This window comes from Eupeodes corollae, chromosome 3 (genome assembly GCF_945859685.1).
Source record: "Eupeodes corollae chromosome 3, idEupCoro1.1, whole genome shotgun sequence".
NCBI lineage: Eukaryota > Metazoa > Arthropoda > Insecta > Diptera > Syrphidae > Eupeodes > Eupeodes corollae.
Window position 1 is genome coordinate 94,498,913 of NC_079149.1, and position 25,196 is coordinate 94,524,108.

General features: G+C 35.5%; 4 protein-coding genes across 6 annotated transcripts; 1 reads left to right on the forward strand and 3 right to left on the reverse strand.

The window, feature by feature from the left end:
* The first annotated feature begins 8,221 nt into the window (after positions 1-8,221).
* On the forward strand, positions 8,222-13,318 carry LOC129952293 (CBY1-interacting BAR domain-containing protein homolog). Its single transcript, XM_056064807.1, has 6 exons — positions 8,222-8,449; positions 8,521-8,680; positions 8,926-9,066; positions 9,166-9,624; positions 12,914-13,042; positions 13,108-13,318. The coding sequence occupies exons 1-6, from the start codon at positions 8,307-8,309 to the stop codon at positions 13,288-13,290; spliced, it is 1,215 nt and encodes a 404-aa protein (XP_055920782.1). The 5' UTR covers positions 8,222-8,306; the 3' UTR covers positions 13,291-13,318.
* On the reverse strand, positions 13,306-14,297 carry LOC129952294 (heat shock factor-binding protein 1). Of its 3 annotated transcripts, XM_056064809.1 has the most exons (4): positions 14,022-14,297; positions 13,741-13,892; positions 13,618-13,665; positions 13,306-13,569 (listed from the first exon to the last, which is right to left on the reverse strand). In XM_056064809.1, exons 1-3 carry the CDS (start codon positions 14,121-14,123, stop codon positions 13,659-13,661), a joined length of 261 nt encoding a protein of 86 aa, XP_055920784.1. In that variant the 5' UTR covers positions 14,124-14,297; the 3' UTR covers positions 13,306-13,569; positions 13,618-13,658. The 3 variants fall into 3 exon arrangements, with proteins under 3 accessions (XP_055920784.1, XP_055920783.1, XP_055920786.1); XM_056064808.1 differs by having other exon boundaries at positions 13,306-13,665; positions 14,022-14,296; XM_056064811.1 differs by lacking the exons at positions 13,306-13,569; positions 13,618-13,665 and having other exon boundaries at positions 13,737-13,892.
* Positions 14,298-19,018: 4,721 nt separating this feature from the next.
* LOC129951922 (uncharacterized) lies at positions 19,019-20,253 on the reverse strand. Its single transcript, XM_056064286.1, has 2 exons — positions 20,098-20,253; positions 19,019-20,035 (listed from the first exon to the last, which is right to left on the reverse strand). The coding sequence occupies exons 1-2, from the start codon at positions 20,171-20,173 to the stop codon at positions 19,086-19,088; spliced, it is 1,026 nt and encodes a 341-aa protein (XP_055920261.1). The 5' UTR covers positions 20,174-20,253; the 3' UTR covers positions 19,019-19,085.
* Positions 20,254-20,452: 199 nt separating this feature from the next.
* Positions 20,453-22,063, reverse strand: LOC129949705 (secretion-regulating guanine nucleotide exchange factor). The gene is made up of 3 exons (XM_056061321.1): positions 21,826-22,063; positions 20,757-21,739; positions 20,453-20,689 (listed from the first exon to the last, which is right to left on the reverse strand). The coding sequence occupies exons 1-3, from the start codon at positions 21,841-21,843 to the stop codon at positions 20,602-20,604; spliced, it is 1,089 nt and encodes a 362-aa protein (XP_055917296.1). The 5' UTR covers positions 21,844-22,063; the 3' UTR covers positions 20,453-20,601.
* Between the last annotated feature and the right edge of the window lie 3,133 nt (positions 22,064-25,196).

A 25,196-nucleotide genomic window follows, 5' to 3' on the forward strand; every position in this document is an offset into this window, starting at 1 on the left:
AGAAATCAAACAATCAATTAAATTGTATTTAGGTAATAACTTGCTCATTATTTATTTGATTTATCTTTTCTTTTAACTGGTTTTCAGCAAATAACCCATCATCAGACAATTAAGATGCTCGTAACCTAATAATGCACGATTTTACAATTGTTTTATTTAGACATTAATATCTATTTTGTTTACATAAAGTGCATGTTTGATATTTAAAAAATAAGCAAAGATCACTTGAAATTGCAATATTAATAATATGCATGGGCATCTAAGTATTTCTATAATTAATTTGTTTCATTTTTAATTTATTATTGAAAAATCCCCTTCTAATAAGGTGAGTATAGAGACCAATAATTTATTATGAGAAGTGATCTTTTTCGAAGATCACCCTTGAAAAATCCTAAATACTTATTATGAGATAGCAACATTTTCATGTTTGACTTTTAATATTTTGTGTTAAGGTTAAGCTTGAGGATTTTAATGAAGCATCAAAAGTGCATGTCATAAAAATATCTATGCTCAGACTTTAATGCATCAATCATTCTTAGATTAAGTAATCTATTTAAATGTTTACACTAAAGAGCCGAGGGAACTTAAAATGACGCACAAAACCACTGACATCAACATTGAAATATTTGTATTAGTTTTGAAAAAGTTCGAAAATCGTTGGGACTTGTTTGCAAACCTTGCATCGAGTTGCTATAAGAATTAAACAAAATGCTTGAAGCTCTGTTTAAAGCAATATTGCGTTATATTTTGAATATTCTAATAATTAGTCACTATTTTTGTTCACCGAAAAATTCGAGAGTATCCCTCGATTTTGTGTTCCAATTTTTTAAGAAACCTTGAGTTGGTATTGCGTCATCTGACCTACTTTATTTTTTCCTATATGGAATTCATAAAACACTCAAACCGCAGTCCTAATCGTTTCTGATATGAAAATAGATCTGAGTTATTTTTATTCAATCTCAAATACAAGGTCTGTAAACTTGATTTTGCAGTAAATATTTGGTATTACAGGGTTTTTCAATAAAAGGTTTCATTTTAATATAAAAAAGAGGCTGGGATGCGACCCACACTGATAATTTCCCATCCCGTCTGTCGATTTGTCTTGCTTTAAAGTTTGTCTATATGTACTCGTATCAATTTTTATCTAATTTGCGTACTATTTTTTGTAGATTTTATTTTTTATGAAAAAACGGACTGTTGGATTTTTATATAAAAATTACTGAATATCGAAAACAATATTATCTGTGAAATAAAATAAGTTTGAAGCCAATATTTTTAATTTCTGAAAACCTATTTGAATCGAAAGTAAATTTTTACCAAGTTTTAGTATTGTTTTTTTTTAGAGTTTTATTTTTTGTAAAAAAAACTGTCAATTCGATTTTTTTTTAAATTTTACCGAATGTTTAAAACAATATTTTTTATAAGATAAAATTAGTTTGAAGCCAATATTTCAAATTTTTGAAAAGATATTTGAGTCGAAAATAAATTTTTAAAAACTTGTATACAGTTTTTTGTTGCGGTTTTAATTTTTTATAAAAAAACTGTCAATTAGATTTTTCTCAAAATTGTTGAAAACAATATTTCTTATAAGTACAAATTTATTAGAAGCTATTATCTGAAAGTTTTGAAAAGATATTTGAGTCGAAAATCATTTTTTACTAACTTTTGTTAATTATTTTTCTGTTTTTAATTTTTTGTAAGAAAACTGTCACTTCGATTTTTTTCGTAATTTTACTAAATGCTGACAACAATATTTTTTGAAAGATAAAAGGAAGTTAATGCCAATATCTCTAAGTTTTGAAAAGATATTTGAGTCGAAAATGAATTTTTACCAACTTTTATTATTTTTTTTTAGGTTTTTATTTTTTTTAAAAAAAACTGTCAATTCGATTTTTTTCAAAAATTTTTTAAAATGTTGAAAAAAATATTTGTTATAAGGTAAAATAAGTTTTAAGCCTAAACTTCAAGTTTTTGAAAAGATATTTGAATCGATATTCAATTTTTACCAACTTTGAGTAATGTTTTTTTTAGATTTTTATTTTTTATAAAAAAAAACTGTCAATTCGATTTTTCTCAAAATTTTATCAGATGTCGAAAACATCGTTCTTCGTTGCTCAAAATTGTTTTGGAGATGAAAATATATTTAAGTCGTTAAATTTTGGAGGTGACAATTTTTTTTTTTCAGTTTTTTTGATTTATAAAAAAAAACCGTTAGATAGTTTTTTTTTTCAAAAAAATATACTTCTTTGAGAACACGTTACAGTTTATTATATAAAATTTAATTCAAATCTCTACCGTTTTTGGTTCGTAAGATATTTAAGGTTAACCAAAATTTTCACCTTTTTTTAAACTGCTATGGTAAAAAAACTACCCACGCAATTTTCTTAAGAGCCCTTTCTGCATCTTTCTGCCTTATTATCTGTATAACAAAATTTATTTGGAGTCGATATCTCTTCTGGTTCTTGAGCTATGGACAACGAAAAAACGTCGTACACACGCACGCACAGACATCTTTCTAAAAATCTTTTATTTCGACTCTAGGGACCTTGAAACGTCGAGAAATGTCAAAATTTTCAATTTGACAAATCGGACCCATTACAATAACTTCCTATGGGAAGTTAAAAAGAGGCTAGGATGCGACCCACACTAATAACTTTCCATCCCGTCTGTCGATTTGAACTTCCTTAAAACTTTAACAAAATGTACATAACAATACTTTGTGTGAAATAAATAATTAGAAGTCAATATTTGTCTTTGTTCTCTTAATCGTCGAAAACCATTTCTTATTTCTTTTTTGTTGTTTTTGTAGGTTTTCGTGATTTCTTAAAAAAGTTGTCAGTTTATTTTTTCTAAAAAAATTACTAAAAATTAAAAACAAAATTTTAAATAAATGATGAAATTGTTTGTTTTCAAGATCTGTTTTCCTTAACGAGATCCTTTGTTTAATCAAAAACCAGTTTCTACCAAGTTTAAAGCATTTCTTGAAAGTTTTTATTTCTTATATATAAACAGCTACTCATTGGATTTTTCTAATACAATTTTGCACAGAATGAAATCATTTTAAAGTCCATACCTTTATTTATTCACGACACATCGAGAATCGAACAACAATTTTTACAAATTTTGCGATTTTTATTCTTATTTAAAAAAAAAAATTACTGAATTTCGAAAAAAATATTCTCTATATTGTATTTTTTCTAAGAAACTGTATTTCCTAAAATTTTACTGAATTTTGAAAACTTATTTATGAGATTGAATTAGTTTGAAGCCAAAATCTTAAATTTTTGGAAAGATATTTAAGTCGAAAATCAATTTTTTTCCCAATTATTAGTAATGTTTTTTTTACGTTATTTGATTTTTTTTCAAAACTAAATCAGTTTGATATCACGTCACAATATTAAAACAACATACAATTTAATTTAAGTCGTTAGTGTTATGGTTCGAGAGGTATTTTTGGTTGTGTTAAAAAAAAACCAAAAACTCAATTTTCTTGGGATTATTTTCTGCATTTTTTTGCATTATTATCTAAATAACAACATTTATTTGGAGTCGATATCTCTACTGGTTTTTGAGATTTGGCTGACGAAAAAAGCTTCCCGAATGTACGGACTCCTTGCACTTCGAAGCGTCGAGAAATGCCAAAATTTTCAATTCCACGAATCGGACAGATTACAATAACTTAACTTATGGAAAGTTGAAATAAGAGGCTGGGATGCGACCCACATTGATAACATCTTCTTCGTGTCCGCCAGACTTGTAAAATAATGCCAATCATTATAAATGATTTATTGAATTTAAGACTGCATTCATAGATTTCACTTAATGGGGATTTGGACTTAAAATTTTGCAATCAACAATTACTTTTTCACCAATTATTTACCTGCAATTGTTTGTAACAATTTGAGACTTTTACATTTACTTCAAGTCTTTGCATTAATTTGTGCTTTCACAGGTGAGTTCAATTAATGCAATCTTTATATTAAACTCATAGAAGATTGCATTCACAAAAGATTGCATTCTTTTACATATCGATATTTCGAAAGGTTACACAAAATATTTTGTGTCAGATAAAACAAGTTTGAAGTCTATACTTTCCTTTGTTCTAAAGGTAGTTGAGTCGAAACCCATTTTTTGTCTGTTTTCAGTTGTTTTTGTATGTTTTCCAGAGATATTTTAGTGAAAACCCAATTCTTACCAATTTCTATATTAGGTTTTTGTTTTCCTGTACAAAAAATGGGAAATGGATTTTTATAAAAAAAATTACCGTCTGTTAACAGCAACATTTCAAGTAAAATTATTTTGAACTAAATTTATTCTCTAATTATTCGAGCAGCAAACCAGTTTTAAAAAACGTTGTGTCGTTTTTTATATTAGATGTTAAAAACGTTATTATTTGAACCATACAATTATTTTTCAAATTTATACAAATTTAATATAACGTCACAATAAAATAAAAAGTTTAATTATTACGTATAAGGTTGACGGACATTATACTTTTTTGCTAAAAGTACCATTTTTGTCTGAGGACTGGACCAGGAACATAATATGAATCGAAAATCCAGCCCTATTCCAATCGTTCAGCAAAAATTCATTAATTTTTGACCAATGGAAAAAGAGGTTTGCTGTCAAAAATAACTAAAATTTCTGTTTTCACACAATTTAGAATATTACTGAAGTTTTTCGACTTCAGTAATACTTTAAATTATATTTATAACATCTTTTCTAAAAGAAAGAGCAAACTTTGAGGTTCTTGAAACCTTGCATAAAAATCACCAATTAATATTAAGTTGCCTTTAAATTTCTGAAACTCGTTTTCAATTCCATCTTCTTTTTTTGACACACTTTAATAGTGTAAGGCTTTCTTTAAGTGTTTTTGGCTTTCTACTCTACTGATTCACTCAGTACATTCCTAAGAAATTTAACGAATGATGCTTTAACCGATTTTTCGCTATGGAAAGCATCCAAGCGCCTGAAAAGACCGCAATTACAAAACTCGCCCTTGAAATCTCAAGATGGGAAATGGATCGGTAACCCGAAAGAAAAAGCTAACCTTTTCGATGAACATCTTGCGAATGTTTTTAAGCCATACTTATCAAACGCGGTTGAAAATCGCTTACAGTTTGTTGATAAGATAGATGAAAGTCAAATACTAATTGTAAGACTTACGGGGGTATTCTGGTCTAGAGGCATGAATTTTAGGTAATTTTTGAAGTGCTGTAGAAAAAAGCAAGCAACAATTTTACAATCAATTTTTTATACATTACTTATTCACATTAGAAGCATACAACAAAAACTAAAAAAGTAAAAAAAATCAAAATTCGGTTAGTTATCAGCTGATGGAGTGGTGCGTCTCAAAAATTTGGTGCGTGACCATACCATACTCCTAGAAATCTGAAATCAAAAACTAAAAAAGATTATTAATCTACAATAATGTCGCAATGTCTGGAACTACGGAAAAGTTACAAACTTTTTTTTTTTTTAAATGGCGGCTGCCTTAAGAACACTTTTTACAACATTCTTCGATTTGTTTAATATAATAAAAATGAAAATTTGGGAATGGCCGTAGTTCCGGACGTAGTCAAGTCCCTAAAGAAGACTCTCTTAAAATTTCAAGTAAATCGGTTCGGCAGAACCTGAGAAATCATGGGTATCAGATTCAAAAAGACAGTTCTGAGAAAAACGCGTTTAAAGTACCCCATTATGTCTTTTGTTCGATTAGTTGCCGCCCAACCGATTTGGATGGCTGCTCAGCAAAATACTTATTTCTCCGAAAATAATTTGAATTTGGGAAAATCCTCTCGAAGACATATTCTTAAATAGCTAAACTATGAAAATATGAAAAAAAAAAATTATGTGTTTATACAAAACTATCAAATAAAAATTACCAGGTTACGATCTAATTACTGCTCAGGTTATGAAAGAAATGCCATTGAAAGCCTTCATAAAACTCCAATATATAATAAATGCATGCCTTAAGCACCGGTATGTCCCGCACCATAGGAAAATTGCTGAAGTAATTGTCATACCAAAGCAAGGTAAACCAAGTACAGAAGTGACGGCTTACAGACCAATATCGCTTATACCAATTATGGCAAAAGTTTTTGAAAAACTGCTTCTGAAGAGACTTAGCAAAGTCATAGAAGAAAGAAGGTTAATCCCAAACCATCAGTTTGGCTTTAGAAATAAACATTCCACGATAGACCAAGTTAATAGAATTTCGGAGATAATAGAAAAAGCATTAGAAGAAAAACTAATATGTTGAGCTATTTTCTTAGATGTTGCTCAAGCTTTTGACAAGGTTTGGTATGAGGGACTTGAGTACAAACTGCAAAGGGATCTTTCCAGGCAGTACTTTGAAATATTAAAATCGTACATCTCAGACCGATTGTTTAGAGTGAGGTACGATCAAGAATACTCGGAATTCAAGAAAATAGAAGCCGGTGTACCATAAGGAAGTGTCCTAGATCCTAACCTGTATTTACTGTACACAAGGGATATTCCAGTTGGTAATCACACCATAATGGCTACTTTTGCAGATGATACCGCATTTTTTTTGGTACCCGACAAATGTGTCTCTAAGGCGGCAGTAAAACTACAAAATGTCGTCGACACAGTGAGAACTTTGACCGAAAAATGACGTGTCAAACTCAATGAAACAAAATCTTCACATATAAACTTTACAAATAAAAAGATAAACAATATTCCAATAATCATTAATAATCAATCTGTACCTTACGCCAATACGGCCAAATACCTTGGAATGACTTTGGATTCAAAGCTTAAGTGGAAAGAGCACATCAAAAAGAAAAGAGAAGAACTAAACTTGAAATATAGAAAAATATACTGGTTACTTGGTAACAACTCTGATTTATCAATTCAAAACAAAATAATGCTGTATAATCAAGTACTAAAGCCTGTTTGGACCTATGGAATCCACATATGGGGATGTACAAAGAAAACAAATACCGAAATCATCCAAAAATTCCAAAACAAAGTCCTTCGTGGAATAGTTAATGCACCTTGGTACATAAGAAATACCGATCTACATCGTGACTTACAAATAGAAATGGTTACAGAAGTTGTTAAAAAATACGATGTATCGCACAACCGGAGACTGCAAAGTCATATACTAATTCTGAAATGGAGTCCGTCTTGAATATACGAAACCATGTTCGGAGATTAAGAAGAACCAAGCCTCATGAGCTTATGGTCTAAAAAAAAACATGGGAAAGTATTAAAAGTTAAATCTTCCCCCAAAGTGATTGTACAAAGTTAAGAAAGTGTCTGCCAAGTGTCTTTTGAAGATTTCCTCCTGTCAAAAAAAATAGTGTTTTTATGTTGAACATTACTCTGCGAACACAACCAACTAGCCTCAAGGAGATATCGCATGACAGTCCAACGCACTAACCATCAAGCCACGGGTACTACAGAGTTTTTACAATAGCAATTTAAAAAAAAAATTGATTCCAAATAACTCTATCATAGTTTTGAAACAAAAAACCAATTTACGTTTTTTATCCTTTTACACACAGACGTCTCTAAAAGAACCTTTAATTTAGATTCTTGGGATCTTAAAGCTTAAGTTGAAAAATTTTCAATTCGGAAAACTGGACCGATTAAAATGACTTCATATGGGAAGCTAAAAAAAGGTAAACCACAATTAATTAGTACATGAGAGATAGTTTGACAGTTCTCAAATCGGAAGTTCTGGTCAACGAACACGGTGTCACCAAAGTGTGTACATTTCACAGAATTCTGTACTGAATTTTTAGTTATAATGCATGTCCAAGTCCTTTTTCTTTTATAAACTAATTAACCGTACATGTGGACCCCAGTTTCCAAATAAAAATCGTTGCCGGTAAAAATTGACAGAAACTAAAAAAAAAGCTATTTTTCTAAACTGAAACCGTTTTCGTTCTCGTTCAAAATCACTAAATACGCTCTAAAGTTTGCTCAAACTTTTAGGAATTGGAGGAAATGAACTCCCTAAATAAATTTTCATATTTAAATATTTAATTTATTATCACGTTGAGGGCAACCAAAATGTATCAATTCTAAAGGAACTGCTTCAAAAACCCAAAACCGTATCCAAAAACCACACAACTTAACGAAAAAACGAAGCTTACCATAGACAAGAACCCAACTTTAAAATAACGTTTTGTCACAAGAAAAATGAGAAACCATAGCAACCGTTTTTAGGACAAACAAAGTTGTTCTTGTCCCAATTTGAATAGAAACCCAAAACAATTCTTTATTTTCTCAATTCTCCTTCGCAATAATAAAGTAAACAATAATAATAATTAAAAATGTTTCGAAGAGTTAGTAAACTATCACTTTTATCAACAAAAGACGATAGAATTAAAGCTATAAATGAACGAATCAATTTAACCGAAAAACATTTAATTGAACTTTGTACGAATTTTGCTTCTTGCACAAGAAAATTGGCTAAGTATGATTAAAAGAGAGACTTAATATCTCAAATATAAAAATAATAATCCCTGAAATTCTTTAATGTTTAAGGTGCCGAAATTCTTACGATGAACTTGCTAAAGGTTTTAAATCATTTTCCGAGGAAGAAGACGTCAATGAGAGTCTATGTGAAGGTCTTAAGAGTTTTACTAATTCAATAACAATTATGGCTGATTATATCGATATTGTGGTGCATCGAATGGAGTTAAAGGTAAATGGTTTAAATGGAGTAGTTCAAGCTTCAAATTACTTCAAGGAAGTCAATTAGAAACTTTATATCTTATTTAATCTTTATCGCCACAAAATAGTTGAACGAATAAGAAATTCAACTTTGTGTCCAAATGTTGCTATCAAAAAAATGGAACCTTACCTAAGATTGCTGATATTTCTGCCGAACCTTAGAATTCTGAAATAAATAAATCATTAAGTCAAGTTTATTTTTTTAACTTTCAACAGATTGTCAATGAACTATCACAATTTGAGAATATCTGCAAGGCAACACGGGAAAATCTACGCATAGCAGTCATAGCCCGAGACAAGGAAGTCCTTCGACAAAAACAAATGATGGAAATTAAGTCCAAGTTCTCTGCTAACACGGTAAGTTCAAAAATTCGTTTTATATACCTTAAAGTTCTCACAAAGCTAAATGGTCTTATTTCAAAACTATCAAACTCAATCAATTATTTCCCATTTCAGTCGGCTGCTGATTCTGAACTCATCAAAGCCAAGCTCGAAGTTAATCGAACGAACAAAGAAATCGATGAAATCATTAATAATTTTGAAAAACGCAAACTAAACGATTTAAAACAAATTCTAAATGATTTTGTTCTTATATCAATGAAGCATCATACAAAAGCTCTGGAAGTTTTATCAGCAACTTGTTATGATATTTCGAATATTGATGAGAAACATGATTTGAAAGAATTTCAAAAACTTATGAAAATTGATCAAGAGTCGTCATCAGCGAGTAGTAATAGTAAGAAAATATCTTTAAAATCTAAAGGTCTTAGAGCTGCACAATCGATGGATAATTTAGATAGAGACGATCTTATGAGTCCAGCTAAGAATAAGAAAAGATTATCGAGTAGCACTAAGAATCTATCAGCTGAAACTCATACTGACGATGATAATGATGATGACGACGAAGATGATGAGGTGAGTTTCAGAAGTTGAAGAAAAAAACACTATCAACTTGATAGTTAGGGAGATTTTTCTTGTCTAACATTCCAGTTAACTTTCCAATGCCTTAATTGGAAGGCGATTTTTTGGCAGGTGCTGTCCAAACAGATAATGAAACCTCGCCTTATATTCAGGTCTCTTATGCCGTCTAAACCGACATAAGTAGACTTGACTTGATAATTAGGGAGATTTGTCTTGACTTTCTTTATAGTCAACTTTCCAAGAAGCTGTTGGAAATCAATTTTTTGACAGCTGCCAAATAAGATACTAGAAATTTTTTTCCCTGTATGAACCAGGGCCTCACCCAACAAAAATTTCCATTTATGAAAATCGGTCCCTAGCTAGATGTCTCCATTTTCGCACTCCAAGTTGGGTGAGGTCACTTTCCACTCGTGCGCGCCACCTGATCCGCGGTCTACCTCTACTGCGCTGTCCTGTGGGTGTGGATTCGAAGACTTTCCGGGCCGTAGCTTTGGTTTCCAAGCTGTACAGCTCGTCGTTCTATCTTCTCCCCCTCTTCCCTACTATGCATATGGAACCGTAGATCACACGTAAAACTTTTCTCTCAAGCTGCTTTCATCCGCTTTTGTCATTGTGCATAGAGCAACTCTTTAATTTAACACTTCACTCATAATAGAACGCTTGATATGTTTAGTACTTAGTTGCGTATCCTTCGATTTCATGGCTTCCTCAAGACGTCGAGGTTTTGAAGAGACAAGTTTTTAGCATTCAAGACTATTTTTTCCCATTCTTCTTGAGGGACCGTCTTCAAGACCTCATTGTGTCTAAAGTTCTTTCGAGCAACTTAATGTACCAGTTAGGTCAGGATTTTTTCTGTTTTTTAAGCCTCTTAAGGCAGTTATACTATAACCACCACCTTGCTCTACAAGATTTGTGGTTTGGGTAGTTGTCCTGGCAGAAGATGAAATTGTGTTGTGTTCCGAGCTCATTATTAACACTGCACCCCCAAATTTTAGCTATAAACAGTGCAAACATATATATTTCCACCTTATTCCAAGAAGACGTATCCTGTGTATCATGTTCATTGGCAAATTTAAGTCTTTCATATCTATTTTTCATTAATATATAACTTCTCTTTTTACACTGCTGCACGAAAATTTCGCCGACAGTTTCGTTGCTGACTTTTTAAATCGTAGTCTCTTTCAAAACGTCTTTCAATGATTCCGAAGATAAGAAGGGATCTTAACTGATAAGCCAGAAAACTATCTTCTCACAGTACAAATCTAGATTCTTTTCTGCTTTATATGAATCCTATTTTTCCTTTTTAAATCGTGAAATTATGTAATGAACTGTTGAAGGACTCCGTTGCACAAGCTTTGCATAAAATATGCACATTATCCACGCATGTTTCATTTATCGAAGTCCAAATCTGGACAAAAATTCAACATTTAACGAATTTGATGCTCTTTTCGTATCTATTCAAATAATTTTGTTGTCCATTTTCCTCTAACTGAAATCGTCATTGCGGCGATTTCAATGTACACAATTCTTCTTGGCTTCGCTTTTCTGGCCAAACAACATCCGAAGGAAGGTATGTTGAAGTCTTTGCTAATTTAAACAAACTAACTCAGCTTGTCGGCGAGCCAACTCGAATTTCTGACGTCGCCGGTCAGTACGCTAACATCCTAGACTTGTTTCTCAACTCTAATCCTAATTAATACGCAATCAGCGTATTACTGCCTCAGCACATCAGACTATTGTATCATACTGCAAATTTCTCGTGTCAAACAGAAAACAATGAGAACCGATTTGGCAATATGAGAAAGCCAACTGTCGGACGGTCTCAACGAATTCTTCAGGAATTTTAATTGGTCACTATGATTCCCCGGTAGTGACGTGGTTTCCGGCCCAAGTATGTTTACAAATATATTCTTTGGGAAATGAATCCGAGCGGATGGAAAACAACATTTATCCAGCACTCACGTCCCTTCTTTACAATGTCAGAAAGCTTCTTAAGACCGGCAGTACGACTTTCGTAGCAATAGGTCCATCGGTGATTTGATAGGGTTCTTAACATCGTTTTGGAGAAATTAAGATTATTGCCCTTGATGTTCCAAAAGCATTTGATAGAGTCTAGCACCAAGCTCTCTTATAGAAAATGCAAAACTACCTTACAAAGTGTTTAAAACAAGTTGTATAGAATGGTCTGAAATTCATCAAAATAAATGCCGGTGTTCCACAGGGCTCAGTTTTGTTTCAGGCTATTTTCCTGATATTTATTTAAGATCTCTTCTCTGCCACTTCTTATCAATTAAAGTGTTTCGCTGGCGACAATATCCTCAGCTTTTCATATTCGTTTCTAGATTTATATCCTTGTTCTTTGTATGTAGAACTTTAACGGGAGCGTATGTTAAGCTCTTTAAATTCTAAACTGGGAAGCATTGTCCAATCGGGAATTATTAACCGTGTAAATTTTAATGCTTTAAAAACTCAATTCTGTTTCCTGTCATTAAAGCGTAACCCAGCTCTCTATGCTTCTATCCATGAGTGGCACTTGCATCCAGGAAACTAATCAACTCCCAGTGCTCGGTATGCGTTTCACAGATCACATCTTATGAAATGATCACATATTTTACATTTTCAAAAATGATATAAGATCCTTAGGATTTTCCCAACACGACGAGGCAAGAAATTTAATTTACAAAACCTTCATTCGTTTCGAGCTTGAATATAACTAGCATGTATAGCTGGTGCCTCAAAAACAAGTTTAAATCTCTTGGGTATAATCTAAAAAAGGGCTTTGAAAATGATAGGCGATAGAACTATATCCGAAACATTTGAATCGCTAGTACGATTCATTTCATGCCTTTCGTTGTTTTATCGATATTTGCATTCCGTCCCTTCCAGAAACGTCCAACAGTTTACCCTTGAGCTCACTTTTGGCCGTACTGTGAAGTATAGAGTTCCACACCACCTTTTATCCAAAAGCTTTTATGAAGAGTTCCAGTATGAAAATAACCTAACATATCACAGAAAACCGCACACAAAAAAGGAGTCCAAAGTCCTACGAATTGTGATAACCTTTAAATTGTTTCTTATCAGGTTGGTATTCTTATTTGGGTACACAACTCTACAAATAACACCTTTTCTTACACAACTCCACGAATGGCACTATAACCTTTTTTCCCTTGGTTATTCTTTAAAAACATATATGAAAACTTTTAGAGTTTAAAATCTTTAAGGGGTAGCCATTTCAAATTAAAACGAAAAATGTTTATAAATAATGTATTTGCAACTATTTCAGGATTCTGATGTCGATTCAGTCGAGGAGGAAGAAGAATCCCACAGCGAAAGTGGTCAATCTGTCTCCCAAGATCAATCCGAAGAATCTGAATCTGATATTCCTGAAAAACCCAAGAAACTCAACTTCAGGGTAAGATTAAAATTAAACCCTAATAATGATCTTCCTCCTTCAATCAAGTTCTCAACTAATTCTAGATTGCAAAACCAAGAGCAAAAACATCAATTGGAATACCTAAACAATCCCCCCCATCAACATCGAAGGTTTTCTCTGGTCGCATGGTTACTACCGTCAGTGAGTCAAAAGGCGACCCACCAACTGCAGCAAACCGACAGACAATCGATTGCACCGGAAGAAAGAAATCGAACCAAAACGAATAAATAAAATAAATAAACTTCTATAAACTAATATTTTATTTTTATTTCATTCTTGTTTTCCTTGTCGCTGCTGATAACACAAACGAAAACGGTTACTAATTTTAATGTGGGTGGTGGTGGTGTTGTTGTTCTTGTTGGTTCGCGGTGGCTCCCTCCTCGACGTGTCTCGTAACAATGCACGGCACACCGCTCCACGCCACTCTAGTTCTTAATATAAATCAAGGGAACTTCTGAATTCAATCCCTCCCTCCTTGGGTTTTGGTTTTAGGTTTTTATGTTGTGGGTTAGTTTAAACATGATACATTTTCATTCTTTTTGTTTCGTTATTTTGCTTTGTTTTTGTATAAAATTACTTAGCTTTTTGTTTTGCTTTACAAACTAAATGAATATAATAAAAGAAAATGGTATTTTCTTTTCTTAAAAAAAAACAAATTTTTCTGATGGGAAAATTACTTCTCTGGTCCCTCGACTCCGGCCTGATTCATCAAGTCGGCAATGCTCTTCTCCAAGTCATCTATCCGATTGCCCATGTCATCGATTCGTGTGATTATTTGATCGGACATCGTTTGGAACTTATCTTGAACGTTTTGTAAAAGATTTTGCACCTGCAAAATGTTTGCAATTTATTGTTAATTGTAAATAACAAAAAGTGGGTAGTTCGTTGTTCCCAGCCCATTAATTTATTTTTCTTCATGCTTTTGCGTCTTTTCATCCAAACTTTTGTAGATACTTACATAGATGGTTAGTTCTTGCATATTCTTTGGGTCTGCATTGCTATTTAGGGAGTAGTTTTGCTCCAAATCACTGTCCATTTCGGATGCTTTAAGATCAGTCATTTTGTTGTTTGGGGATTTATGTAAATTTTGTTAAAAAGTTATGAGCAAAAATTCAGTATTTATTTGCAATAATTTTGCAAGAAGACAACAAAAAGAAGTGAGCAAAGTTTTTATTTTTTGTTTTTGATTGACAGCAAGCAAGAGTGCTGCTGAAGTGCTGGATTGAATTTTCTCAGTTTTGAGTTTGACAGTAGTTGGGTTGTGTCAATGTAGGGCGTTGCCAGGGAGAGTTGTTTTGTTTGGTAAATATAAACAAAGTGCAGGGTGAATAAGTAACAGAAAGAGAGTGTAATAAACTCTTGTATGCAAATTTAAAATAATTTAGGTCAGTTGCTATGGTGAAATTATTTAAAGTTGGGAATAAAATATTGCAAAGGGAACTTTCAGCCTTACAGATAATCAGGAGAACATTTTATAAATCTTTATGGTAGTTGCGGACACTGTTTTCCCTTACCGCAGCACGCATTTTCGCTGGAGGTTTATTTTATCCAATGGAAATGCGGAAAAACAGGGCTAGGTATCCATATTGCGGCTTCAAAAGTAAACGTTAGTAATACATTTTTTAAAAAATTAATAAATTAATTAAGTGGCGCCACAGTCCGTAAAGAACCAGGGCCTAGTGACTTCCGACTCTCAACTAATTCTGCATGCGAATAAAGTTGTCAATGAAGGAGACCTACTGTTTTTAAGCCGAATCCGAACTGCTAATTGGAGAAAGCACTTTTCATGACAAGAATTACTCTTGGAAATTTTGTAAATTCTTCGCAAGAGGCATTACCCGTGAAAAACAAAACTTTAGGTGGCATAGGGATCGAACCCAAGAAATCTGGCATGACAGTCTAACGCACTAACCATCATACCACGGGTACCAAAACGTAAATAAAACACGTATAAAATATTTGTTTTCATGATATTTCTCTGGTATTATTTAATTTGAACGTTGAAATTAGTGTGCAAAACCCTATTTAAAAGACCACCACGCGAATTGTTGCAAGCATCGATACTTTTGAGGTAATTTTCAACCAGTTTTTGACACATTTTGGATAGTATCTCAGCCATAACTTGACGAATGTTGATTTTTAAGTGCTTAAGAGTTAAAGGTTTATCGGCAAAAACGTGGTCAGGAAATGTTTCTTGCAATAAAGCCATATTCGCTCGAGTTGTGTGGCATGTGGCACCGTCATGTTGTAAGGCCAGTTTGATGGCCCATTGTGATACCACATGAATCTTGAGGCTTTCTCCTAAGCTCAATGGAACCAGCATGAGTCCCTTACGAAACGTGAGAGGCTGATTGTACCGATATGATTTAGATCGTTAAAGAAGAATTCTCCTAGGTAATTCTTGCGTTTTCGAGCCAGAGCATGTACATAGAAGATGAAGAACTGTTTCTATTTTTCCTCGTTAATACAGCTTTTGCAAAAGTCATTTAAGAATACGCCTAGTCGCATGGCGTGCTTTTCTATTAGACAGTCTGCGGTTGTGACACATGCAGTGTTGGCCAGATGGTTTTTGTGACCTGACACGTGGTGATGTTGTTCCACTTGGTGCCTGCCCTCTTCACAGCGTCTTGCATTAGCAACAGTTTACAAGTAGCGGTTGGTATGCCAGTACTTGCCAAACGTGGTAGGATGGTCTGCCTGGCTAGTTCAGCATGCCTTACAGTTACCTCAAATGTCTCTATGGCCCGGCACCCAGCAAAGGTGAATATTAAACTGTTGCGCCATCTCCATTAGAGATGATCGACAGTTATGGACTGTTTTTAGAGACAAAGTCCAGACATTTGATAGCGGCCTGGCTATCAAAGAAAATACGGACATCAGATGTTGATATCACGTTTTCTTTGAGCCAAGACAAGACTTCTTTTATCGCCAAAAGTTCCGCCTGGAACACGCTACAATGATTGGGAAAGCGGAATGAGAGACTTAATTTCAGTCGTTCAGAGTACACACCACCACCAACCCCTTCTTCGGTTTTTTAGCCATCTGTGTAAAAGTGGATTGACTCATCCTCCAAGAATGTCCTATCCTCCCAAAAAGATCTGGTAGGTATAGAAATCTGGAAATTCCTGTCGAATTGTAGTTGAGGGATGGTGTAGTCTGTGCGCTTAGGAATTGATTCTAAGTACCTTAGAATTACGGAGTGGCCAATGTTGTTGTGTTTGATTTGAGAATAATAAAGTGGTGATTCTCATCGGCTTTGTTGATCTTTTTGATGATTAAATGAAAACAGTTTTCATCTGATTTTTCCCAACGTTTCGACGGTGATTGCCGTCTTCTTCAGGGGATGTATTGATTTAAATATTACAAAAACATTAAAACAAAAAACAATTTAAACAATTAAAACAAATAAAATTTAAACCGCTTCCGACTTTGAAGACTTGTCACTGTTAAATGTCATCAAACATAAACATCAACTTGGTCAAAATTATAAATCATTGCACAATGTTGTTGTTAGTCCACTGCGACGAAGCTTTGAGGCGAATAGCAGAGCTTGCAGCTATTTGTTTGCTATAGTAAAGTGTCCAGTGCCACAGATGGGGTCGTGCGAAGCGATCAGGCTAGCTGAACGTTGGACTTAACTTAATTTATCCCGGTTTATTCCTTTCACTGAAGCAGTCCACCATACTACCACACCTTACATTAAAATCGGTCTGATTACCGATGTGTATAGCCAATGCGTTATTCTGGGATGTAAGCCCCATTTATTACCAATAGCTTTTTTGCAAGAAAAGAAAGCTACGGTTAGTTTTTTATCTAAGATAAAAAACTCATCTGAGAATTTTAATTGTATTCCTTTAATATAGGGAGGGTTGATAAATAGAATTTTGTATCTCCTCGAAAATAAGACTAAAACGGTTTTGTGTGGGTAAACACCCAGTCCACACCGATCAGCCCAAAGTATTAGTCGGCATTTTGTAAGAGTTCTTTTAAGGTGTTAAGATACTTTCCTGACACTGCTGTATAGCAACGTCATCCGCATAGGCTATCACTCTGAAGCCCTCCGCCTCCAGACCAGTTAGGATTTCATTCACCACTAGGTTCCATAGGAGAGGGGATAGAATACCACCTTGCGGTGTCCTTCTACTAACGAATCGTCTGCCAGAGAAGTTGCCCAGTTTTGAGTTAATTATTCTGCTAGTCAGCATAAAATGGATCAACTCTTGAAGCGAACTCTCTACATTTAGAGATATTAGTGCAGATGTGATTGCAGATGTGTCCACGTTGTTAAAGGCACCTTCGATGTCAAGGAAAACAACCATAGTGAACTCTTTATGATGGAGGAAATATTCGACGGCGCGTACTAAGGTGTGTAACGCTGTTTCCACTGATTTACCTTTACAGTAGGCATGTTGAGACGAAGACAGAACTATTGTATCAATACTTGTCCATTAATGGAAAACAATCAATCTTTCCAAGGTCTTAAGAAGAAATGATGATAGACTTATAGGTCGTAGATCTTTAGGATTGACTTGCGAGCAATATAATTGGCTAAAAAAAAGTTGTCAATCGTTTCATCGTCGTTTTCGAGGCAGTAAGGTCCAATTCACACCTGAAGACAATACAGTGAATTTTTTTTTGGATGTAATGACCTCTGTTCAATTACTTGAGGATTGTTAGAATCTTAACGAAACGACAGTTTCGAATTTAACAATACCTACCGAGTGAAAAACGTGCCTCTTCTTTAAAGAACATTTTGTTCGAAAATCGCTGTCAACCACATGTTGTTCAAGCACCCATTCGACTTATCTACGACGTTGTGAATGCTCAGCTGGCTTCATTTTTTGTATGAGCTAGACTTTATATGAATGCAGGTGTAGATCCAAAAGCAAGACAGTCCTAATTCCTGAGTACGACAAGGAATCGACAGTCTGGTTTTCGGCAACACTTCCACTTGGATGGATGATGGACAGACATTACAATATCTGTAACTAATTCAGTCTCTTCAAATTTCTTAACAATTTTGTCAAATTCTTGCGTAGTTGAACGATTATGTAAACTATAATCTCCTCCTAAAGCACGATATGTGACTGTAGAAGAATCACCATTTTTGTATTAGGTTTTAACAATTTGTATGAGTTATACGATAGTAAAGCAATCCATTTTCGCGAATGTCAGACTATCAACTGAAACAAAAAAATCGGTTTAACAGCAGTATACTTTTAAAACCGCAAAATTGATAACCCTTTCTTTAAGAACTTGAAATCGATTGTGAAGAATTGGCATGTACCTTATCTTCCATGTGGTAAAAAAGAAAAAAGTCTGAAGATTTCAAATCTCAAGTTATGGGTACCCAATTTTGATTGCTTCTTTGAGAAATATTCAAGAAAATGAAACTTTTTTTTGACATTTAGCGCCATCTTGTTGAAAAAAGATCAATATCATAAAATGTCAGCCGTACAAAATACTTTCACCGTAACAGCAGCTAAGCCAAAAACCAATACCAATAGTAGTGAGTTTCAAAATTTAATGAGTTGTTCACGAATGCGTTGTAAAAGCGTAGATTTTACTTATCAAATGTAAAAAGATGACAGCAGCAAAACTGACAGCTGCCAAAATAGTACAGTATTCGAAATGATACCTTTTACGGAAAAACTCTTTGTTATTTTGCTAACACTTAAACTTATGGCATCCTAATACCTTTTTCACATCGTGACAATTTCATACATTGTCACATGTACACGAGTCGATTAAGGGCTTTAACTTTTTTTTTTTAATTTGCATTTGAAATCCAACAAAATACGAAGCTGGCAGTGCTTTTATAATAGACACACATCGCCATCTATACTTAAATATGTGGCTCTACCTAAACTTGGTTTGACAACCACTCCTCACATCCGTTTCCTTTTTTCAATCATTCAAATTCAAAATTTAAAAAAGAACACATTTCTAACGGCTAATTAAATATTTAAATATGAAATTCAAATTATGCATACAAATGTTCTAAATAAATCAAATCAACAAATCATTCTTCCAATTCTAAATGTTTCTCATACAAATTGGCCCCATTTAAGTTATTTTTCATAAAATCGCAACTTTGATTAAGTTCAGTGGTCTTGATGTCTTGCAATTTTAAGTTTTGTTTGCCCACATATCCAGAAAAGCTGGAAAAACTTGCTTGAGTTTGAGGAGGAGCTTGATTTGTTTGAATCTGTTGCTGCAGCATTTGAGCATAAACAAGTCGTTCTTGAATGCCTGCTCCTCCTCCTGCAACTCCAGACAAAAATTGATGCTGTTGAACTATGGACGTATTAATTTGCGTTTCCCTCACAAACATATTCAAATATTGTGTCATCAGGAAGGGATTTGTATACATCAGTGGTTGCATCATATTTGGTGTTTGATAGAATGGATAACTCGCCCAATAGTTTGCAGGATTTAACATCACAGGTAGCTGAGCTGGGGCACTAGGAGTTCCCAAATTTGGATACTTATTATTTGGTTGTTGTCCAAATCCTTGATTTTGATAGGATTTTGCAAATCCGCTCTGAAGTTGCGTTGAATTATCGCCATCTAAGCAGCTAATCATTTCCATTGGTCTTGGGAATTTTATATCAATGGGAAAGTCCAAAAACTCCTTCCCATATAGGGCGTAGTTTTCTGCAGCTTCAAAATACTCCGGCGAACCATGCGGTGGATGGCCCATAGTCGAACAGAACATCAATCTATTTACCTCATGCATATACGGATCCTTGTGGCGACAAGCTTTTTCATACTTATTATTCTCTTTCATGCTCGAATTTCTCGGAAATGGATTCTGATCTTCTCGTTGGTTCGGAAAACTTGAATTGAAGTTAGTCAATGGCTGCGGAGGGACAGCAGGCGCTGGGAACATCCCAACAATGGTTTTAATTCCCGTACAGAGCGGATTCTTTGACTCACCGATATCTTCATGTTTGAATATTTCAATTGGTTCTTAACAGAAAATCGTACATTTGAGAAGGGGCTTTATAAATGTTTGAGAAAATTGGACATACCTTCAAGAAATGACATCATACGGTCAACAAGTTGTTCGGTGTTCTTGTTATGCAAATTGGATTCATCTAATTCCATGCTTGACAAAAGATCGATTCTCTTTGTTTTTATTTTTATTTTTTGAATTTTGAAAACTTTTCGAAACTGGCCTACCCCAAATTTAGTTTGGAAAAGTTATTATGACAGATATTTAACTTGATGAGTTTGGGTAGATTCTGATTGTTATTTTGGTTTCCTTTGTCTCGAGAGTCAGAAGGAAGTAATTTTGAACAACCATCAGCTACTTTATGCACTTTTTCAATTTTCGTGGAGGTTCTGCAAGAGATTGTGCATCGGGAGCGTCAATAAAATACCGAGTTTCAAAAAATACATTTATTTAAGGGTTAAAGTGTTACACAATATATAAAGCACTGGGACATGCACCTTGTGCAGTCCAAAAAGGAACAAACTTGGTCCCAAAAATAAAAAACAAATGGCAAACTTTTCTTCTTAATTAATTTTCTTATTCATTCTTCACAAAGAGCATAGCAAAATCCAGCTCCAGTTCCTGCCACCTTGCATGCAGACTTCAGAGGCACAAGAGTTGGAGTGAACCTGCGAAAAAGTGACACACAAATTATATTACAAGTCCAAAAGTCCCCAAATCCGAATCAAAACTCACAAATTGTCTGAGGAACCATTTCCACAATTGCCATGTTCATTCCAGCCCCAGGTGTATACCTTTCCATCGGTGGAACACACCAAACCATGCTCGGATCCTAAATGCAACTTCTTCGGAACAACTCCGTCGGGGAGGTTTAGCTCCACGGGCGTGCGGATAGTATCACACGCTGCTTTCCCCAGTTGCCCATAGCAATTCCTTCCCCAGAGGAATATTTTATTGCTCTTCGTCAACACTCCGTTATGTGTCCATCCGGCAACCAATTGTTTGACATCCTCCTCGAACTCAAAGCAATTAGCTTGACCGAATTTATTGTCTCCCAATGCCAGTACACGTCTCCGGTTCTCGGCGAGGATTAACAAATGGTTCTGGCCACCAGCGATAGCGTCGATTTTATAGTCACACTGAAACCGGAGAATGTCCTCCATTTTATTGAACGCCACTTGGGTCATTTTCAATGCCGGATGGATGTCGTTTGCACGCAAACGACCGAGCACGTAGATGTGATTGTCCTGGGTGAGGACACTACAGTGCCTCAGACCGAACGTCACCTGGCGAGGCACCTCATTTCGAGGCAATTGCAGCGCCAATGGCCGACGAACGGCATTGAATCCACGTTGGCATACACCCAACTGTTGGAAGGCATTAGAACCCCAAACATACAAACACCCATCGGAAGTTATTGCCCCAGATAGATCCCAACCACAGGCGAAAGACTCAATTGTGCAATCCTTGAAGAACTGACTCGGTATTGCAGTGAAATGGCTTTGGTTGTCGTCAGAGAGGTCGATGCCCAGTTGGCCACGATTATTCCATCCGCAAGCGTGTAGTCGACCATATTGATCTAGGACAAGGACATGTCCACCGCCCCCTCGAATAGCCCGTACGGCATTGATATTGAACGACAACCTTGACAATGGTTGTGGTGTGCTGCATAATTCGCTTTCAATGCCAAGGCCAAGTTGTCCGTGGGAATTGGCTCCCTAAGAATGCAAAGAAATACACGCGCATTAGAACCGAACAGTGTCGTGCCGACCAACGCGACGCGACCATAGACCAGAGAACTCACCCAAGAATAAGCAGTCATGTGGACGAAGAATCAACCACTAGTTGAATGTTGAACGTTGAGAAGTTATTTAAAAGTTCAGTGTTAACATTTCACTTAGTTGCAGGAGTTAAATGGAACCGTCACCTTTGTGGACACAACACAAACTGTTTGTTTAAGGAAAGGATTTTACAGAATTTCATCAAGAATTTGCAGTTCCGCTTTTGTTGGTTATTCATTGTACGTACGATGTTATGTCAACATAAACACAACACAAAATTAATCAGGTGGATTTTTTGACGTTTGCGTCGTGTGGTTTTATGACGTTTCTCAGTTTCAGTGGTGCCAGTCTGCTTTTTTTATTTTACCATAAAAAGGTGAATAATATAATTGAGAGGTGAATAACGTAAATTGAATTAAAATTCATTAAGTTTGATTTTTCATTCTGGGGTTAAATGGAATGGGAAATATTAATTGAAATCTGTCCTTTATATATGAAATTATTATTATAATTTTCATATAACTATATAAACTCAAAGCTTCTTGTTCTTTTGTAGACTGAGTAAAAATATGCTGAAAAAATTTTTGAACTTGTTTTTTGTCAAAACTTTTTAATAATAGATGTCTTTAGTTTTAGTCCAAAAATTGAAAGATTATTAAGAGTAGAAACCATAAATAAAATATTATTTTCATACTTAACTTGCAAGAGGGCAAGGATAGCGAACTACTTTTCAGGAGGCTTTTGTACGAGAATGAGCATCGAGTAGGAGTCCATATTAATTTTGATATTTTCGCCGTTTTGTAAGTCCGTATAAATTCCCTCGATAAATTCTATTTTTCAGGTGTTAAATCAATTGTGCATAATTTCTTTAACGTCAAAGTCTATAAGTGTTAAATCACTAGATCTCGGTGGCCAATTGTTATAGCCTTATTTGTCTTTACGTCAAAAGATGACAGCTATAAAGTAACAGTTGCTCAGAGAGAGGAATTGTTTAAAAATGAAATTGAAAAAGTGCATACACATTTATTTTATTTTTAAATTATTTGCTTACGTCACAGGGAATTTCATGAAATGTCCTTTTTTTACATTACACACAAATTTACATGATAAAAGTTTCGGTACCGGCTTTTTCTGTGTCGTAACAACCACACAAATGGTAGACATGTGCATTCAAGCGAACACAAGCGTCCACAGGTTTTTCTCAAAACCCACCTCTGTCTATCAACTCCTACTCTCACCTCCTCGCGGTGAACATCGGGTGCCTAGCACCTCAACTGGAGATTGGGTTCCAACCCCAGTGGAAAGTTGTTGGGGGCAGCAAACGAGAGAGAGGGGGAGAGGTGTTTCCGCTAAGGCACCTCTCCTTATCCAGGCGGCAGCGGACGAATCCTCGAGATGGAATCAACGGTGGCGTCTACAGTTCCAGTAAGGTTGAACTACTTAGTGAACACCTTATAGAGCTTCTTCGACATATTCGGAGCCCAGGCCTGTAAGGAGCGGTTTATCCGGCTCCCCTTCCTTGGAGTTATAATATCTGGATCTGTCCCTCCAGGTTGGGGGTTGTTCTGTCGGGGTGACTTCCTGGCCACGTAAAAGATACCTTTAGTTGCGAAGCACCAACAACCCTCGGATACGGACGGATTCACTGTTGACAACCCACGCAAACTAAATAAGGACAACGAACTTCGGATCTGTACGTGGAATGTAAGGTCCCTTAACAGACCATGTGCAGCCGAACAATTAGCGGAAGCTCTAAACTGCTGCAAGGCAGATATTACCGCCATCCTAGAAGTGCGATGGGATGGACCGGCCAAATGCAAACTAAAAGACTGCGATATATACTACGGCGACTGCTATCGATAACACAGACAGCGTCTATTTGGGTGTGGATTTGTTGTTGGAACTAGACTCAGGCAAAAGGTCTTGAGTTTCAACATTGTGAGCTAAATTCGCCAACATAAGCCTTATATGCGCGCATGCCAAAACAGAGGAGAAATATGACGGCACCAAAGACATATTCTACGAGCTATTGGACAAGACATATGAGCAGTGCCCTGGCTATGACATCAAAATTGTCTTAGGAGATTTTAATCCCAAGCACGCACGACACTTCTCCAGTATACAGGATATCCAAACTTTCAATAGCCAAGGTACGTCTACGGATTTTCCGATCCAAGCCAAAACAAGAAAATACTTTAAGAAGATGCAACGTTAGACGACTAAAATCACAAGAGATTGCCATGTCCTTTTTCAATCGCGTCTCTAGTAACCTGCCCGCTTAAAGCATTGAAAACCAGTGGCAACATTGCATTGCAGCCATCAGGGATTCCGCTTCTGAAGTGCAAGGTTTCACACGGCCACAACAGCAAAACCCCTGGTTTGACGACGAATGCCGGCAAGAGCATGCCAAAGCTGCTCGCGAGCTCTAGAAGCAGAAGAGGAGAGACGAACTCCGGCTTCTTAGATGGCACAAAAGAGAGCACGAAAGCGCGCGATCGAGGAAATAGAGGGATGTCACAACAGGAATGTGGTGCGTAAATTTTACCAAAAGGTAAAAAAACCTCCCAAGGGTACCAGCCACGAACTGAAGCCTGTAAAGACTATGAGGGGAACCTCGTAGTTGAACCGCAGTCTATGTTGAGAATCTGGAAGGACCACTTCTTTAAATTATAAAACGTCTATGACGAACCGAATCCCGCTGTTAGGAAGATAGAACCACTCAACCAAAGCGACGAATTGAAGATAGGTATATCTTAACTGAAGTCAAACAAAGCTGCTGGAGCTGACGGCTCGCTACTGAGCTATTTAAAGCAGCAGGCGATGACTTGGTACGGAGCATGCACCAACTCATCTGCAAAATATGGTCGGAAGAAAGCATGCCCGATGAGTGCAATCACAGCATACTGTGCCCAATACATAAGAAAGGAGACCCTCTAAACTGCACCAATTACAGAGGCATCAGTCTCCTTAACATTGCGTATAAGATCCTCTCTGCCGTATTATATGAACGTATGAAGCCGTTCGTCAACAACCTGATAGGTCCTCATCAGTGTGGCTTCAGACCAGGAAAGTCCACTAGCGACCAAATATTCACACTACGGCAGATCTTGGAAAAACCCCAGGATACCCACCATCTCTTTATCGATTTTAAAGACGCGAATGACAGCATCTGTAGGGAAGAGCTCTACAGAGCAGTGTCTAGTTTTGACATCACTGTCAAACTTATCCGTTTGTGCAGAATGACGATGGAGCATGCACGCTGCTCTATCAAGGTCGGAAAAGATCTTACCGATGCATTTGATGTCAAAAAAAGTTTTAGACAAGGCGATGCACTGTCATGCTACTTCTTCAACATCGTTCTGGAAAGAATCGTGCAAAACTCAACCGTCAACAC

Excerpts from the sequence above, each read along its gene's own strand:
- LOC129952293 (XM_056064807.1), top strand. The coding sequence starts at position 8,307 with ATGTTTCGAAGAGTTAGTAAACTATCACTTTTATCAACAAAAGACGAT. Across the intron at positions 9,625-12,913 it reads ATGACGACGAAGATGATGAG|GATTCTGATGTCGATTCAGT; the intron begins GTGAGTTTCAGA and ends CAACTATTTCAG. Across the intron at positions 13,043-13,107 it reads CCAAGAAACTCAACTTCAGG|ATTGCAAAACCAAGAGCAAA; the intron begins GTAAGATTAAAA and ends AACTAATTCTAG.
- LOC129949705 (XM_056061321.1), bottom strand. Across the intron at positions 20,690-20,756 it reads AATGGTTCCTCAGACAATTT|GTTCACTCCAACTCTTGTGC; the intron begins GTGAGTTTTGAT and ends ACTTTTTCGCAG.
- LOC129951922 (XM_056064286.1), bottom strand. The coding sequence starts at position 20,173 with ATGGAATTAGATGAATCCAATTTGCATAACAAGAACACCGAACAACTT. Across the intron at positions 20,036-20,097 it reads TATGATGTCATTTCTTGAAG|AACCAATTGAAATATTCAAA; the intron begins GTATGTCCAATT and ends TTTTCTGTTAAG.
- LOC129952294 (XM_056064809.1), bottom strand. The coding sequence starts at position 14,123 with ATGACTGATCTTAAAGCATCCGAAATGGACAGTGATTTGGAGCAAAAC. Across the intron at positions 13,893-14,021 it reads TGCAAGAACTAACCATCTAT|GTGCAAAATCTTTTACAAAA; the intron begins GTAAGTATCTAC and ends AACATTTTGCAG.